This window comes from Coturnix japonica, chromosome 3 (genome assembly GCF_054131305.1).
Source record: "Coturnix japonica strain WE chromosome 3, WE-NBRP24, whole genome shotgun sequence".
Taxonomy (NCBI): domain Eukaryota; kingdom Metazoa; phylum Chordata; class Aves; order Galliformes; family Phasianidae; genus Coturnix; species Coturnix japonica.
In genome coordinates this window covers 11,267,133-11,285,090 of record NC_140665.1, presented here as the reverse complement: position 1 = coordinate 11,285,090, position 17,958 = coordinate 11,267,133, and the positions used below count along the sequence as shown (strand labels likewise).

Sequence of the window (17,958 nt, the reverse complement as noted above, 5' to 3'; positions counted from 1 at the left end):
GCGTTGGTCTGTTTCAAAACAAGGTGGAATGTCAGACAAGGACTCGTTGTTTGGGTCTCTGGCAAAAATGCATTTTCCCATCCTTCTGCCCAAGCTGTGCTCGTGTTGACAAGCTGAGCTCAGCCCATCTTTTCTAGCAACTAAAAGGTCTGTGCAAAGAGCGACTACAACATTAAAGCTGCTTGGCATTTTTCAACATACAACTCTGTTTTCAGCTGTTTATAATTTTACCAAGCATTACTTGGATTGACATTTCTTATGCTGGCAATCTGACATGAGATGGGCTATTATGTCTTAAAATAGTCCATCTCGGATGCAGGGACAGGGTAACCATATGCTGCCCGATCCATTGGAAAGCTGGCATTTTGAGTGTTCTACTTTAGTGACCTAAATCACCACTCTCTGAAGTACTTTTGGCTTCAGTAGAAAACATATTAAGAAACCTCATCCCAAGAGTGGAGGCTTATTGAGCACATCACTCAGTTAATGCTCCCTCAGCAGGCAGACATGGGACAGACAACACGCTGATCCCTCCTGAAACCAAGTGACTAATCTGTTATGCTGGTATAGTAATACTAGAATTGACTCTTAACGTTGGCAAAAGCAGGCACTGCCCCAGATCCTTACACTGTTCTGGTTTTGCCCCACCTGTCTGACCCTCTCACATACTTAGGAAATGTAAATAAATACCACAGTTTGTTCCTTGTCTTTTGTTTGTGTAAGGAATGGGTATTTCTGATAGCACTGAATGCTTCAGACAATAAGAACAAAACCAGGCCTGCTTTGAAGCTCCATTCACACAAACACAAAGGACAGTCACTCCACTCTGGTTCTTCTGTCCTTCCTGTTATGGGTGTCTTACAGTGAGGACCTTCAATGAGGTTTGAAGAGAAATAGAACTTAAATTCAGCATCATCCACTGCTTTTCAGGGGACCTTGGGATCTCTACAGTGCCCCAGGTTCACTTCCCCTGAATCCCAAACCCTAGCATTCCCCTTCCTCTTTTATCCAGAGATCCTTTGTTATCTGTACTCATACACTAAGCATCTCAAGGAAGAAGTATCAACATTTATGAAGGGAAACGCTCCCAGAGCCAGCCAGGTGACACAGAGGAGAACATCACATAGGTGGAGGGCAATCCAAAGCCTCTCAGATTCCATTTTAACACTGCAATGGACTTAAGCCTCATATGCTTTAATGAGCTCACCTCTACTGTATTCTTCATATCATAGACTTTGGGAAAAGTCATCTTTAACATCTTAGCTTAACACTGCACCGAAGTGAAGAAGAAGCCTTGTTCTAAATGTGAATAAGCCCAAGGCTGCTCTGCACCACCGCAGTGATCTCTCACCTTAGTTCTTCAGCTAGTTTCTGAATTGGAACAACTGCAAACACAGAAAGCTTCTCCCTAACATCTGCACACATGCACAAACAATTTCAGATGCACACACATCCAATTATTCAATTCCTAAGCCAATTAGTAAAGGAAAGCTCCACATTTCTTGCAGAAGTTGGACTTATGCTTAGCTTGCTGTCTTTCCAAAGACAGAAACAGAAGGCACCACCCAGAATCCATTAAACAATAGATTTCTTGCTTTTTCTTCTTTAACAGAAATAAACTGCAGGCTTTCTAGTGCCCAAATGATATGCCTGAAGCACTACTCAGCACTTCCAAAACCCAACCACATGCTCTTTTGCCACCCATTCAGAGAGATGCTCATCTACAGCTTATCACCACGCTGCAGAAACTCAATTAATCAACTGAGGGAAACCAAGGCGGGTTATAACATTCATTTGACAGACTCCGTGCAAATAAAACAACTGAAGAAGAGTAGCAAATACCAAGTCAGGACAAAACATACTTTATTGTACTGTAAGGTCAGAAGTACAAGAAAAGTACTGCAGAGAACCATGCTAATGGGGCTTCTGGGGTTTGTGAAAGAAAAAAAACCAAGATAACGGGGTACTATGGTACTCAGTGCAAAAACTGATTTGAGGCACAAGTACACTACTGCTAAAGCAGCTTGATTCAAGCACAGCTCTGGTATGTGATCTGCTCTGTTGTCCTTCTATATAACATTTCTATAATAAAGCTACTCTTACATCAAGTAGGCAGCAAATTCGAGTCAGGGGTGTCCAAATTGCCACTAAGCAACCCAAAAACAAAATTAAGAAAAATACTCCGCATAGTCAGCCTCTGCATTTTAGTTTCAGATACGGAGCTGCAGCTACTGAAGAAGTTACTCTGAAAGGTAAGAGGCCAGATCTATTTGTTTCTCCTTGTACACCTGTGGGTAACTTATTTCACCGTGACCACAATTTATCCAATATGAAAAAAAACAAAACAAAACAAAACATCTTTGATAATAAATCATATGTATCTAACATTCAGAGTAATTGCAGCCCTTGAGATCTCAACTAATGGCTTAAGACAATGAAAATGTTTGGGCACCCTTGAACTACGTCAACAGAGAGCATTTTTTGCTACCAGGCAAGCAAGATCACCGTTTTAAACAGAGCTGATCTCTACAAGAAAGCAGGAACCCAAGTCACTAAGTACTACCAGGCGACACGGACTGCTGCCCAGAAAGAGAAAAACGTTAACACCACAAAGAAAAAGTTCAACTAAGTTGAAAGAGTTTCAACACCAGAAGCGGCATTTGAAAACAAGCTGTTCAGTTAATCTTTGCACAAGATGCAGATTGTATAACTGGATGCATGAACAAACATGCTGGCAGTCTTCTCCTTTTACGCAGCAGCTGTGTTTAACGTAGGAAGTTGTGGGTTTGAAGAAAGCCACTTGAAGAATTAAGGTTTGCAATTGCCCGTCTACTTAAAGAGATTAGTAGAGAAACAAAACATTTACTGCCGAAACAGGAGTTTCTCAGTGGATCCTTATCATTACAAACACAGCTTTCATTTTGTAAGCAATGCAAGACTAAACAGACAACTATATTATTATTATTATTATTATTATGGGTATAAGTTACATCTGTTAAAACTAAAAAAAAGAAAGCCAAGCAGTTTTGCCCTATTTCAAAGAATAGTTTCCAATCAACACCAGTTTATGGTGACTGGGACTTCACAAATAAACAAGGAATGGTGACATCTTTGGGTCTTAAATGACGAGAAATAATGGGCTCTGTGCTACCAATCAACCTCAACAAGAATATGGCACAAGGGCCAGCCCAAGCTGTACCAACACTGAACCTTTAGCACTCGGCACAAATTCGGATCTCTTTTCTTTAGCTAGCAAATCAGGTGAAAAGACTGAGTAGAAAAAACAAAAAAAGAGCTAAAATCTTATGCCAAAAATCGGAATCTACTTTAAAAAAAAACACCTGTAATTTTAAAATAACTTTACACTGACATCAGTTTGTGCAAACTAAAAAAAGAAACCAAAAGAACAACCATTGATCTCTCTCTAACAACAGAAAAAGTCTCCCAACATTTTCCTTTTAGCTCATCGTATCTGCAGATACTGTCTCGGATCTGAGAGATGGAAATGCAAGAGAGAAAAACTTACAGCAACTGCAAAACAATCTTTCTACAAACAGCTGCTGGAGGGAAAAGTAAAATATGAAGGACCAAAGTAAGGAAGGTTCCGTCTGAAATACTCTCACAATCTTTCCTGCTCTGTAGTCCATGAATCCGACTCTGATGCTAAGGTGACAGTGTATGTAAGCAGATTTTTTTTTGTTGATTTTATTACTTTAGGTTTCAAACGAAGAGAACCTGATGGAGGATTCAGGCCTCTTCAGGAATTGTCAGATGGAACGTGCTCCTCAAATCCTTCGCTCTCTCGGACCAAAGCTCTTTCCAGGATAACACGGCCTTCCTTGTAGCGCTGGCTGTCTTCAGTGGCAAATTCATAGATCCAGCCCAGTTTGCTGTTGCAGTTCTTGCAGCTCACGTCTCGAACCATGTGGCGGCCAGTGAGCATGACCCGATCCTGAACTTCACTGTACTGCAGATTTACCACCTGGTATGGATGTACAGAAAATAAGGAGTAGAAAGAATTAGTTTGCCTGGAGCGAAGCTTGAAAGCAATAGGCATGACTCTCAGTGCTTTAAAAGTAAAGAGTTTGTGGCACTTGAAAGCTCAAGTGTAATAGTCTGTAGCCCTGAAGATCTCCTGCCTAGAGGAGGTAATGCTTCTGAAGATGTATTTCTCAAGGTTGTGCAACCATCACTGTTTAACTAAGAGGCATCAAATTCTTTCCTAATGAGTACATAAGTGCAGGGTACCACGTTCAGCTTTGGGTGAGAGGGCCATAATGAACTCAACCAACCGAGACCAAACCACTTGTACATCTACCCTATCTATAGTAACTGATGCCACCACCTACTTCCACAAACCAGAATTAAAATAGAAAGGTGCACTTATTAAATACCTTGGGATGCTTTTGAAATCCAAGCAAAAGGAAGGCTCTGTGGCTGAGGATATAGACACACTATACTTTTTTGTGCGTGTGCACTATCCAGGCAGTTTAAAATACACTTTTAACTTGCTTGGGTAGCAGCACCACAGAGCCAGGATGCGTAATTCTCTGAAGAGGTTTGTCAGAACTACATCCAAATTGACAGCACATGGCAGGACTCTAAAATATGGGGCTGCACTGCTTTCTACATTTTCTATCTGATTGTACCTGCTCCCCCTGCTTTAGATCATAGAACGGCTTGGGTTGGAAGGGGCCCCGAGGCTCATCAAGTTCCATCCCCAACAGGCAGGGTTGCCAGTTGCTAGATCAAGAACTAGAGCAGGTTACCCAGGGCTCCATCCAATCTGGCCTTGAACACCTCTGGGGGTATCCATAGCACCTCTCAGCAGTCTGTTCCAGCACCTCACCGCTCTCTCAGTAAAAAACTTCCCCCTGACATCCCATTTAAATCTTCCTTCCTTTCATTTGAAACTGTTCCCCCTTGCCCTGTCGCTAGGAGATGTAAGGCTCCTGTCTGCAAGAATATGAAAACACAAAACTCAAACTCTTCCTGTGAGATGCTTTTAAAGTATCATCTAGATTTGTTTTCTTTTAAACCCAATAAAGGAGCAAACATCTCTGAAACTCTAATAGACAAAAGATACTCTTGCAATGAGATTGAGCTTCACATTACAGAACTTCTGGCATGACGCCACACGTATTCACAATCCTCTTTTTAAGGCAAACTAATTTAGATAGATAGCCATTAAGAGTCGTTGCCAACCGATGACACATTCATTTCCCAGACAGTCATTTTTCTAAAGCAAACAGCTCACCCTCAGCTTCTTACCAACCTTGTTAAAAAGAAAGGCTCTCCCTGTGGCCCCCGTAAAGCGAGTGGAGATGAGCTCGGAACGATTGGTCAGAATGGTGTCGCAGTTTGCACAGGAGAACAGGCGAGTGCCGCCAATGTGATCCAGAAAAATTCTTCCCATTTTTAGAGCTTATGTAAGTGACTAAGTCAGGACCTGAAAGCAAGAAGAAAGATCACATACTTTAAAGAAAGCACTGCAGCAGGCAAAATCAAAAGGAGCCCCACACACACTGCTGAATGTTCTGCATATCACAACTACAGACTGCCGCCATCCCTTCTCACCAGCTTAAGAAACATCAAACTTAACCAAAACAATCCTCTCTTCTCTACAAGTCACCTTCTAACCAGTAAGATGGCACACACGGATACAAATTACATTAAATAAACGTGAACCGAAACCCCTTAATACAGCAGAGATGTTTGCAGCCCAGTCCCCTACAGGACCATACAGTTCTTAAAACAGAAAGCTTCTACTTTTTCCCTGCTTCCTTTTCCTCTAATATGATGCTGAAATTCCATTCCAGTACACGTTCCCAACTACTCATGTACCTTAGTCAGCACTGGGAAATGAAGCACAGACAAGGACGCTGAGTCACCAAAACAATTATAGTGTAATCATCTCAAATCACTCCGCCCCCCGCCTTTTATAAATACATTTCTCCTATACTTTGCATATTTGTCATATGCAGCCACATGCTACCACCATCCAGGAGGTTTCTGTCTCCTGCTGGAGCAGACTGGGCTCCTGTACTTGCTGCTATCAGCCATCTGAGCTTTCACACCAGGCAGGTTTAGGAACAAACGTTTAAAGCTGTCTAATCGAAACACAAAACACTGCCATTTACCCAAGCACCTTCCAAAACATCATCCCTAAAATATGTGAGCAACTCCTCCAATTAGAGAAAGAGCTTTAGAAAGTAACACAGATCTGCAGCCCTTTGTAGGCAGTGAATATTAAAGCACCGTGGCAACTTATCAGGCAGTCAAAAACTCAAATAACGAAGGGTGAGATAACACTATCAAGGAACTAGATTAAGATGATAGTTTCATTTCAATTGCATCAAGGTTTAAGGACCAAACAAGTGAATTATGTCTCCTTTTGTGCTTCAGATGTGGAATCAGGAAATAGGGCTTTGTGTGGCTGTGCAACAAAAAAACAGTGTAAGTAAACCTGACACACTGCAATATGAACACCATTGGGGTTTGACATTTCAGAGCAGGAAAATAGGTGCCATTTATTAGGAAATTCATCAGATGCGCCCATCAAGTTGAGTATTTTATGCCATATGCCCTGAGAAGCACAAATACCTAAATTAAATCTATTTCAAGTTTAAGGGGTTAGCACTGGAGGAGTGAGAACGGCTGTTTACAAGGATGGATAGTGATAGGACGAGGGGGAATGGTCTTAAACTGAGACAGGGGAGGTTTAGGTTGGATATTAGGAGGAAGTTTTTCACCCAGAGGGTGGTGACGCACTGCAACAGGTTGCCCAAGGAGGCTGTGGATGCCCCATCCCTGCAGGCATTCAAGGCCAGGCTGGATGTGGCTCTGGGCAGCCTGGTCTGCTGGTTGGTGACCCTGCACACAGCAGGGGGTTGAAGCTGGATGATCATTGTGGTCCTTTGCAACCCAGGCCATTCTATGATAACATAGCATTCTATATCTCATCTGAAGGATACATGAACATTCAAAGCAATGGAAGGACACTTGTCTTTATGGGTGATACAATGCCCATGGCTCTTCTTAGAAGAACAAATAGAAAAAGTTTTAAGTTTGATGAAGTGTTTTAGAGGTGCATGTGAATGTAACGATGCAACTCCTTGTGACTGCACTCAAAACATGGTGTTTGCCTTCCATTTATCAAAGTGTCAAGCTTTTCTAATGTGCCTTTATCTTCCACAGCAAGGGAGAGAAAACCATAAATTTGAGCAGTGACAGCATGGTTCAAAATCAACAGACAATAAAGTGTAACTGGTTATGTAGGTATCAAAGTCTCCAGCCAGAAGGAACCACAAACACAAGCAGAAAGATCAAGGATGACAGACAGAACCTCTTTAATCTGCATCACAACAAAGCGGTCTCTTAGAAACACACTCAAAATTTCATGTAATCCTGCCAGAATTTCTAACATTTAAAATACCCATTGGACTCATCCACCATTCCACAGATTTCATTTGAAAGAGCCAAAAACCCGCTAATTACCCCTCCATTTTGATTGGTACACAACCTGAGCGACCTGATAAGGATCCAGATGAAGACTAGTCACCTTGCATTACTCTTTACGTTACTGCTCACAGCTGTAAGAGGTAGAAAAGTTAAAAGATGACTGCTAGTGAGGAACTCAAGGAACCACTTTTCCCTCCCATATAATTTAGAGAAGAGAATTTTAACTCAGGCTTATTACCCCCACATTTTCTTTATGACAGTATGTGTGTGTATATATATAGCATATGACAGTATTCACTTGTAACACCAGCAAAGGTGGTACATGATGAGTATGCAGCTCTCCCCTTATGTAAAGCTCCTGAATTCTGGGGCATCTGCTCTCTTTATACTGGAGAAAACAGCAGCAGCACAGCTGACCAAAGGAAAGCAATTTGCAGGTGGGAAAACAGAAACAGAGCGCGTGGAATCATACTGAGAATGGAACTGGGACTCATATATACAAGCTGTGTACAAAGTCACCCAAGAGAAGCGTGATTTTCTTTCTCCTATAGTTTTCAATTTCCATATGAAAGGTGTCAGCATCTACTAAGGATTATACGTACATTAATGATTTAGGGGGGAAAATATCACTACAGACAGTGGAAGGTTCTCTTAAAGAAAAAAAAAACAAAAAAAAAACAAAAGGAATTAGGATACATTAAAACTTGAGTTCCTGCAATCAAGGGAAGAGCAAACACATAGCAAGCACACTGACCCACTCATCTGCACTTTGTATTTACAGATAGGGGAAATAATGCCCATCTGTGCAGAGCTACCCAATTTCCATTGCTGCTCACAACCTCAGAAAGCAGCATTGCTGTATCACACCTGTGCTACTATGCCAACCAGCAGAACTGATTCTACGATGCTAAGAAATAATAGATGCTTTTTGGCCTGTGTTCCCTTCTTTAAAATCAAACTAACCATTCTTCATTGGATACGCGTCTGTGATGAAGCCATTGCCATCCTGCCCTCATACGAATGACCAAAGACAAGTCGTAACATTAAATTACTGGATCCACAATAAACGTGGCAGATTTATTTACTTTATATCCCATCAGAACCTGCCAAATCCACACAATTCAAAGAGGCGGGTACTTCTATGAAGCGACAGCTCAAGCTCATGCTTAATGTGCTAAGTCAGCACTCAGAACACCACCATCAGCTTGAAAGCACCTTTAGAAAAAGACTCAGCGTAACAGACAGCCTTACCTAGCTAGTAAGGCTTGTTGACAGTGCACTGCTGTGACAGTACAAACCTTGATACATATCCTTAGTCATAACATAAAACATTTCCTGGCTGCATGCTTCTCCCAGTAAGTTCATGGGCAGGCAGGAAACAGGAGCACTGTGGCTGTGTGCTATATGCATCCCTATTGCAGCGTGCTCCCGCACTTCCACCTGTTTTTAAGTGCTGATTTTGACAGCACTGAGCAACAGCTGGCAAAGAGCTGACACTTAACAACTGAAATTTCACCACTATCTGCACGCTGAGCTCCAAACACTGGAAGCACCATGCGGCCGGTATTTGCAGTACCTGATCTGTATGCCTTCATAAATAATAGAGGAGTAATGGAGAGAGTATTTTATTAACGTTTATAAAACTAACAGTCAGCGTTTTCTCATTTCAGAGCGCATCTCTTGAAGTCACGGGACCATCAGTGTTTGGGAGAGCCAGCAGGCACACACTGGACTGCAGATACTGCAGAAGCCTCAGTGCTGCTTCAGCACCATCTACCGCATCTCAGATCTGCAACAGAGAACAGCTGCTAGTTAGACCAAGCTATGACAGCCCCTCTTTCTTCATTTCTCTTAACTAATACCATTTGCCTTTGTATGATGAGCCAATAAGCACTCTACCCTCCTTGAGGAATGATGATGCATTCCCCTAGGCACATTAAAACCTTCTGAAGAGTTACTTACTCTGGAATCAGGTTTAAACTTCATCTTCTCATCTCAGGAACAGGCCTTAAGCTTCCTCTTCTCATCTCAAACACCAACAATAGAGGAGGAAAAAAAAAAAAAAACTTAGCACAGCTACACAAGACTGCACACAAAAGAACCCCTTGGTAAGGGAGAGAAGAATAGAACCTGTTCTTTACCTTCCCAAGTTTCTGCTGCTCACACACGAAGTTGCATCTGAAAACAGTCTCCCAGCAGGTCTGAGGTTTGGCAGTCCTCCAATGCAGCTTTGGTGACTGTTAAATCAAGCAGGGCCCAGCCTCTGCCTATATGCACAATTAGTTATCAGAAAGCACCGCGTGCAGCCGAAAGCAAAGTAAGAGAAGCAAACTCAGTGTGCTACGTTTGTCAGAACCATCTTGTGACTCTAGAAAACCGTACAAGGAAGTTGACAGTGTGACTGTTAAAGAGGCTTTGGCAACAGAATGAACACTGTGCCCAGATACAGTGCATGGCATCCACCCCCATCAAGGCACCTTGCCCCATGAAACTGCACCGGGCAAGTTATGGCAGTGTATATTCCTACTGCAAACTGGCTCATTCAGGTAAAGGGAAAGCTCCTCATGCATACACTGCACTTGAATACGCTAACATACATGACGCTGGTGTATGCAAACATTAAGACAAGATTTTGTTTCAAGTTTACAGATAGCAGAGGCACACAGATGGGTGCTGGTTCCTAACACAGCCCCCGTACCCCAGCGTCTCCCCCACACTAACTGACATCATCACGGCACTCTTGCCAGATAACATATATTGTATTATTTTACACGTGGTATCAGACAAGACCAGGTTGGACAGGGCCCTGGGCAACCTGATGTAGTAAAGGTGTATGTTTGGTGGCCCTGCCAGGCAGGGGGGTTGGAACTACATGATCCTTGAGGTCCCTTCCAACCCGGGTCATTCTGTGATTCTGTGACTCAGGCCAAGCAGGTACACGGAACAACCATTTGTCACTTGATCTATTCCACAGCTTTCCAAAAATCCATCTCATTCAGATGTTTTCCTAATTCTCAGCACGGTACAAACCTTCACCACAAGGCAGCAATGGTTAAAATGAGTCATACAAACAAGAATCACATATACAGCATTCCACGGTGAGCAGACAACCACCACCACATCCATTGGCTGGAAGGTTGTCAGTACTTTAAGGGCATCTCACCAACAAACTCTCATGCTCTCTAAGCGCAGGTAGAGGCTCTGAAATGAAGATAGCCTTGATACTAAATACCGACAGCATTTATTTGTATGTTTTATAGCATATTTTTTTCTTTAAGAGAAGCCTTTCCTGAGGGGGTTGTACAACTCAGCAAAAGCCGAGTGACTCAAGATTTCAACATAGGTCAAACGACAGTAAACAAACATGAACCCATGACCTCAGCTTGGACAACAACGTGTGATGCCTACCAGCAGAGGGGAAGCTAAAAATATAAATATATAGAAGCCCAGCTTGTCTGTCAGATGACAAGTGACAAATCCGGCCTGTTGTTGTTGTTGCCTTCTCAGCTGGCCTTTAAGATGCAGTTTCTTCTATGCCAGCCTGAAACTTATTTACCAACAGCACTAAAAGCCACCTAGCAAGGATCCCACCTGCAGTCTCAAAGCTGAACGCTTGGATTGGGGCAGAGAGGTGAAAGCAGGAGCTGACAGAAGGCTTCAAAATGGTGTTTTTTACAATATAGACGAACGGAGCAGGTTAACCCCCCCACACACACACCCCGTGGTTCCATGGCCGCGCTGTGGGGCCGTTACCCCGCTGCACACACAGCCCCTCAACGGGGCGGGCCCGGCCGCCAAGCCGAAGCGTCTTGTGACGACGCGGAGCCAATCGCCGCCGCCGGGCGCAGCCGGCAGCGCAGGCAGCTCGACAACAACCGGAGCCAACAGCTGACGGGAGGGGCCGGCCCACACGGCCAAGGGCAGGAACCGGCCCCGGAAAGTTGCTGCCGCCGCCCCGATGCTAAAGGGAGAGAAATGGAGCCGGGCACAAAGTTGTATATGCGGCGGGGCGGTGCTCGGTGCCGGCCTCGGCCGCAGGGCCGGGAACGGGGCCCGGCGCTTTGTGGAGGCACGGGCAGGGCCGGGGCCGTCCACGATCGCCGCCACCGCCGCCACCTCCTCGTCCGCCCGCCCCGGGCTCCCCGAGCAGCTGCCGGCGCTGCCCCCCGGCCCCGCTTACCTGACGGAGGGGAGCGGTGCGGCTCCGTGCCCGGTGTCTGCCTTCCCCCTCCCCTCACGGCTCCGACGCTCCGCCGCCTGGACACGCCCCCTCCCCTATATCCACGCCCCCTCCCCTATATCCACGCCCCTCCCGCCGCGTCCATCCGCAGCACCGCCCCGCGGCGGGGCCTGCGCTGTGAGGGAGCGGGCGCTGTGGGGATGGGCTGAGGGCTGGGAGTGTTTTGTGACGTTAGTGATTGTGTGAGGCGATTTCTCCACGGAAGGTTGTTAGAGCTTGTGTTCCTCCTCATTGTCCGGATTCATGGACGGAGATCTGAAGGTTGGGATCTGAGATGAGGATTTCTCTCCGTTCCCACTGTAAAGCCAGAGCTACTTTACTTATCCCATCACCCTCAGTTTTAAGATTCTTAGGTATGACGATCCTTAGGTATGACTCGATGTCCAAAGAGGGACTTGGAATTCATGTGTGGTTATTAAGATGCCAGGAGCAGAGGCGCCAGGGAATGCATACAGCTCCTGCAGGAACGAAGAGGCATTGCTGGGAACATCACAGCTCAGGGAGAGCAACACAGGGCAAAAACTCAACCTGCAACCAGCTTCTACTGCAACCGGCTACTACCAGATGGTCAGGGCTGTCGCTATTGTTTGTGAGAGCTGGATGAGAACAATGACAGACTGGGCTAGAAAGAGCCCTACACCAGGGAGGTTGAGAGCACATACACAATAGGATACATTTTAATGGCTATCCAGCTAAAGGATGCTAAAGTCAAAGGAAACGGCTCCCATGTAATAGTCCTTGCACAGGGCCAGCTCAGAGATGGAGTAGAAGGGGGATTTGTAAAGGTAGCCTGCATTACTGCAATGTCAGAGCGCTGCCAGCATCTGAGTGTGGAGCTGAGCTGCAGCAATGACAGCTTGATGTGGGGCAGGCATACCCAACACAGAAAGGTGGAGGGCACCACAGGCTCTGTACTGAAAGAGAAAAGCTTCAAAGGAAGATGTGGACATGCCATGCTTTGAAGAGGACAAGAAGCAGGGACACAGCAAACAGGAAAAAATAGTGATTTGCCAACAAAGCATGAGAAAGTATTCCATTATCATTGCTGCGTTGTTATTACTCAAGCTTCTGGGCATCTGCTAATGTGACAGCTAATTTTTGTTAATAATGTGATTTGACAGGTTTTCTAAAAGGCCTCTTATAAGTGCCTCACTCACATACAGCACCTTACAAGTGCTTAGGCAAGAGGGGCTTGCTCATAGTCCAGCCTGCCTGGAACGTGGGAGGCTAGTTGAAGCAATTGTTCCTTCTTAGATGCAAAAATACTCTCAGAGGTGCCCTGTTAAAATCCAGAGTGCACTGAAAAGGCTCATTAGACTGGACTAACTGACCAGTCTAATTATTGCATTTTAGCCCTTGAAAGCCACAATGTGAAAAGAGCAGCAAACACCTCATGCTCAAGTCTGGAAGAAGCACACCTGCACAGGTATATTATGCCTGTTTTTCTTGTGTTCAGATGCATTAATCAGACGGAACTGCAAGGAGAGAAGATAATCAGCACGGCAAACTGGAGACTTTACAGGCCAATTAGTGAAACTATGAGTTCCTTGTAAACATGCAGCATAAGGGTATCTGTTCCTCTGCATGTCCAAGCACATCCCATGTTTTAGTGCAGCTCAGAAAACAGTCAGGCTTATAATGCACACCACGAAGAGAGGTGACAAATGCATAGCCCATGTTTGCTCACACACTGTTTGCCACTCTCCGCCTCTGCTAACTCAACAGCATTCAAAAAGCAAACTCCAGACGTGAGAAGATAGAGCTGAAGAAACCTTTAGCAGACTAAATAAATAAACAGGACTGTCATCTTTCATGAACCCCACCCTAAGATAGAAAGAGGAACTGTGTGCTATAAGTAGACAACATATTCCTCATGAGGCCCTGTATCTGCAAGTGCATGTGGATAGCTCTGCTTGAGTGAATATAAAGTGAAGCGCCAAAAATAGCTGGAAACCCCTACAAAGATTACTAGCTTGTTCTCTTAAATGAGAGCAAGTTTGCCTCCAAAATATTTGTCAGGGATTAGCAACAGGCCACTGTTCCCAAAGGGCACACAAACCAGGAGCCAAGGGAATTCTCAGCACAAGCAATCCCACAAGATCTGAAAATAGCTAGCAGAAAGAAATAGTGGTGACAGGGCCCATCATCTGCCCCAGAGGATGCAAACAACAAACCAGGCTCAGGTTCTATCCAGGAATGAAAGGAAACAGAGCCAGAATTGGTCATTAGCTGCATCAAATACCTGATGGGGTTCTTTCAGGAGGAGGGCTACCTGCAGAGGGATGCTGTGGCCTACCCAAAAGGCCATGCTAAAAGCAGACCCACTTGCAGCATAGCTTAGCAGGAACTGAGCAAAGTGATAACGGAGAGCTGAAATGAAGCCCCCAGGCCACCAGGCACGGGGTGTGGGTGCTGGCCCCAGGTGAGGATGCTCAGGGCAATTCAGTGACAAGCTCAGTGAGCCCTTCCATACTTTTCATTTCCAGACAGCTCAAATCTGGTCGTCAAACCTACTGGGGTCCAGGGTTTGCCTGTTGTTTTTATCTTTTTATCTCATGCTAAGAAGCAAAGTTGTAAACTGACATTGTACAGACAGTGCAGAAGCCACTTGTGAGCCAAGGGAGGTGACTTCTCCAGTTCATGTAAGTCCTGAGTAGAAGTATTTCTATGTGGAAGATTTCACAGAGGAGCAGAGGAGAGCAGGGCACTTTCTCCCAAAATAGTAAGCAAGAAGATTAATCCAGAGATGCCTACACAGAAAAACTGCGAGCTGCTGAAACAAAAGGAACAGCTCAGGATTAAGGACAGCAAAGCAAAATGACGAATCCAAGTGATGGATTAAAAATAAATAGGTCAACAGCAGAAAGCTGGAGAGAGAGCAGACTGGAACCATTTGTCATGCAGGTGAGTTTCCTGTGCCTGTTAATCACCCCCAATTTCTGCAGACACCCTTGGTGGTCACTGATAGCTGTTGAAGCGTCTCACTTCTGCCTGCCTGCCTAACTCCTAGGACAGCAGTGCACCCACAAGCCATTCTGCACTGCCATGCTGCCTTCCACTGGCTGCCCATGTACTCCTATCTGTGCTAGCTCGTGGTTACTAATAGTTGTCATTAGCTGTTGAGAAATGAAGATGATGGCTCTCGGCTTGGGGGAGGCTGGTGTGCAGTGACTCACCATGGACGTCCATGAGCAACACATCAGCAAACACAACTGGGAGTGAACTCACTCTTATGGTTGCTAAATGATCAATTAAGATTAATCAAGACATCACTGTTTATGGTGGGGATTTTTTTATTCATTATTTTTATTCAGGGTAACCTGGGAGGTTTTCTTTTGTGTGGTGTAGCTCTGTCTAGGTTGACTCATTGCACTTGAGGGCAAATGATCCTTGGACCTAAATCTAAGCTGTTGAATTTACTGGTAGGCAGCTTGTTTGTTCTATCTGTTCCTGCTCTATTCCTTGGCCTACACCCACAATCTGATCTTTTGTGTGCATGTAGGCAGTGGCAAGCCCCAGTTCTGAGTTAGTTGTTGAATGCAAAAGTTGAGGTAATGTTGTGAGAGAGATGAGAAACACTAATTAAATTGGAACTCAGATAAAGTTTTCCAGTAGCACTGCTTAAAGGAAGCCTACTGAGCAAACAATGAGCTGCAGTGGCCTTGTGTGTAAGCCATTTAGAAATAGCCTTAGAAATCACTTTAGGATGGAAAGCCTTGTTTCTCACGTCTCTGAAGCCCGCTGTGGATGTGCACTCTCAGGCTTGCACTTTAGCAGGCATAAAGGAAATCGATTCCAAGCTTCATTCATAGGCATGTTCCACATCTTCTCTGTTGTGAGCCTTGACCCTGCCCTCTGAGGCCCTCACTGGGAGCTGAAGGCTAAACATTTCAGGTTACAGGTGAGCAGATACTTGAATGTAGCCTTTAGACCAGCAGTGATGCTAGTGAGAAAGGGGTTAACCTGCTCCTGGGAGGCAGTGGCTGCAGTCTGCAGGCAGAGATTTGCAAGGCACCAGGGGCTGTATCAGATGTGGGGGAACTGATTAACTCACCACGTGCCCCATGTGACAGAGGAGCTGCACGTATAATTGGTACCTTATTTTAGCAGGGATCGGTTTTTAGAACGAGGTCTGTAATTAAGGGCTTAGATTAAATCCTCCCTGATTGGGGAGAGAGAAACAGAGAAAGCAGCTGGGTCTGTCTGGGATGGCAGCAGTCTGTGCTTTATTCTTTCTTGAAGCTGAGGGAAGAGAATTGTGAGGAAGCCAGACATTTATGTCACAGTTAGCTTGGTTTTACTAGAGGCAAACAGGAGGTATTCCTGCCTGTTTCCACCCTGAAGCAGTGTTTCAGTAAACAGAATGCCGAGAAGCACTTATTTTTAAAAGGAGTGATTCACAGATACACATTTTTATTTAAAGTCAGATTGTTTTCCGGTGGTTTTAAATCATCCCTGACAGCATTTATAACTCGAAATGCCACCAAGCAGGGCTGGCACGTAGCAATTGGTGGAGAATATTGCCTAGAAGAGAAACTGGCTATTCTTCGTTTTGCTGTGTGGATGGGATGGAGCTGCAGCCAGCAGAGCCACTGAAACGCTGCTTCAAGAAGCTCAGCAGGTCACTGCTGTTGCTAGGCAGGGTTGGCCAGCACGAGCAGCAAAAAAAGTAATTTCAGCTTTAATAATTCAGCGTGGTACTGACAGGTGCAGGTTTAATCTTCAGACACTGATTTACACCAGAGATGTGACTGTCCCCCTTTCTTTTTTCCCCTAGCCCAATTTGCTTGGAATGGGGAATGATTCCTGGCATAGGCTCGTGGTTAGCATCATTCAGAGGTAGCACACCGATACCAGTAGCCCCGGCAGTGTTTCCACCCATGCAACCAAACCACACGGCAAATCTGGGCCAAAAAGCCGTGTGTGGACAGCCCTGCAGGGAGACAGCGTGTTTTAATTAACTGGCAGAAAACCCTGGTACCCAGTGACTGCCACTTGTACCTGGGGCAGCGATCCTGGCTGCCCTCTGTAAGTTCTGCTACCTGCATAGCAGACAAACCCCGTGGTGTTAGACTTTTCCTTCTTTTTTCCTCTGAGGAGCTAAAAATACGCTCTCTGAAAAACAGAAAGCGATACTGGTTTGGAAGGGAGGGAGCAAAGAAAGCTGGGACATACACAGAGGGCATGCTGACAAATCTGCAAAGCATTTTCACTCACAGCAGTTCATGGGGGAATATTGGGTTATGAAAATCATCGTCATCTGTCCCATAAGTAATTATCTGAGTGGATTAGTCACTGCCGGCTTTGGCAGAGCTTTTCATTTTATTTCCAACAAGAGACTGCAATCTCTAGTCCTGTCAGAGCTGTGTGTGGCCAAAAACATGTCCATGAGGACAATGTGGTGCAGTATGTCCAGCTTGTTTTCTATGCACTGGGGAGCAGGAGAATACTGAGCTGCATTTTGGGGGGTATGAAAGGAGTGCTGTATGCTCACATGAGGCTGTTTGGGCTGAAGATGCGAGACTGGCTGGGCAGAGCACTGAAGACTCCAGAGAGGAAAGAAATGAGGAGAAAACAAACTGCGAAGGATTTCAGCTGTGATTTCACTCCTTCTGGATGTGTCAGGTGGTTGAAATAGAAATGTCCTCCAAAGCCTTCCCTTGAGTTAGGTGGGGATGTGATTAGCATTCTCACCAGGCTGAAAGTGCCAGCAGGGCTATTATCCGGCATGGCTTGAAGAAATGTCATCAGCAGCAATGATAGGAGAGAGCTGTGGTCTCAAGGGCATTTGATAATACATATTTTCAAACCCCAAAGAAGTCTTGCACTCATATACAAACCTACAGGTTCTCGGTCGCGCTTTCAGCAGGTGTTTATCCATTGCACGAGCATCATCAGCTGCTGTTTGTAAAGCTGTCAGAGAGGACAGGAGTCACTGAGGCAGGGTTGCATTTTAGCCATTTTAAAGTGTAGGCACAACTTGCACCATACAGCTTCCAATTTTCTGAAAGATGATCTGCAGATCCTCCAAATGCAGTGAAATATTCTGGCACATTTAATCAGCACTGATTCCCTGAAAAAGTCCTGGGAATCAAGGTTTAGAGATGAGAGCCAAGCGTGCTGCATTTACTGGCCATATGTTGGTATGTTTTCTTTCAGACTGGGCTCCAGCAGTAGCTAGTATTTGCAGGCACAGAAATAGAAACAACACAGACTGGGAATAAACAGCATTCCAGAATCGTATTGTGCTGTAGCAT

The 17,958-nt window shown here is 45.0% G+C and overlaps 1 protein-coding gene across 11 annotated transcripts; it reads right to left on the bottom strand.

Annotated features, from left to right (window-relative positions):
* Positions 1-1,846: 1,846 nt before the first annotated feature.
* Positions 1,847-11,712, bottom strand: YPEL5 (yippee like 5). 11 transcript variants are annotated; one of them, XM_085542715.1, is made up of 6 exons: positions 11,642-11,712; positions 9,603-9,829; positions 9,424-9,488; positions 9,038-9,250; positions 5,276-5,449; positions 1,847-3,982 (listed from the first exon to the last, which is right to left on the bottom strand). In XM_085542715.1, the coding sequence occupies exons 5-6, from the start codon at positions 5,414-5,416 to the stop codon at positions 3,758-3,760; spliced, it is 366 nt and encodes a 121-aa protein (XP_085398841.1). In that variant the 5' UTR covers positions 5,417-5,449; positions 9,038-9,250; positions 9,424-9,488; positions 9,603-9,829; positions 11,642-11,712; the 3' UTR covers positions 1,847-3,757. The 11 variants fall into 11 exon arrangements, with proteins under 11 accessions (XP_085398841.1, XP_085398839.1, XP_085398840.1 ...); XM_085542713.1 differs by having other exon boundaries at positions 9,110-9,250; XM_085542714.1 differs by having other exon boundaries at positions 9,603-9,728.
* Between the last annotated feature and the right edge of the window lie 6,246 nt (positions 11,713-17,958).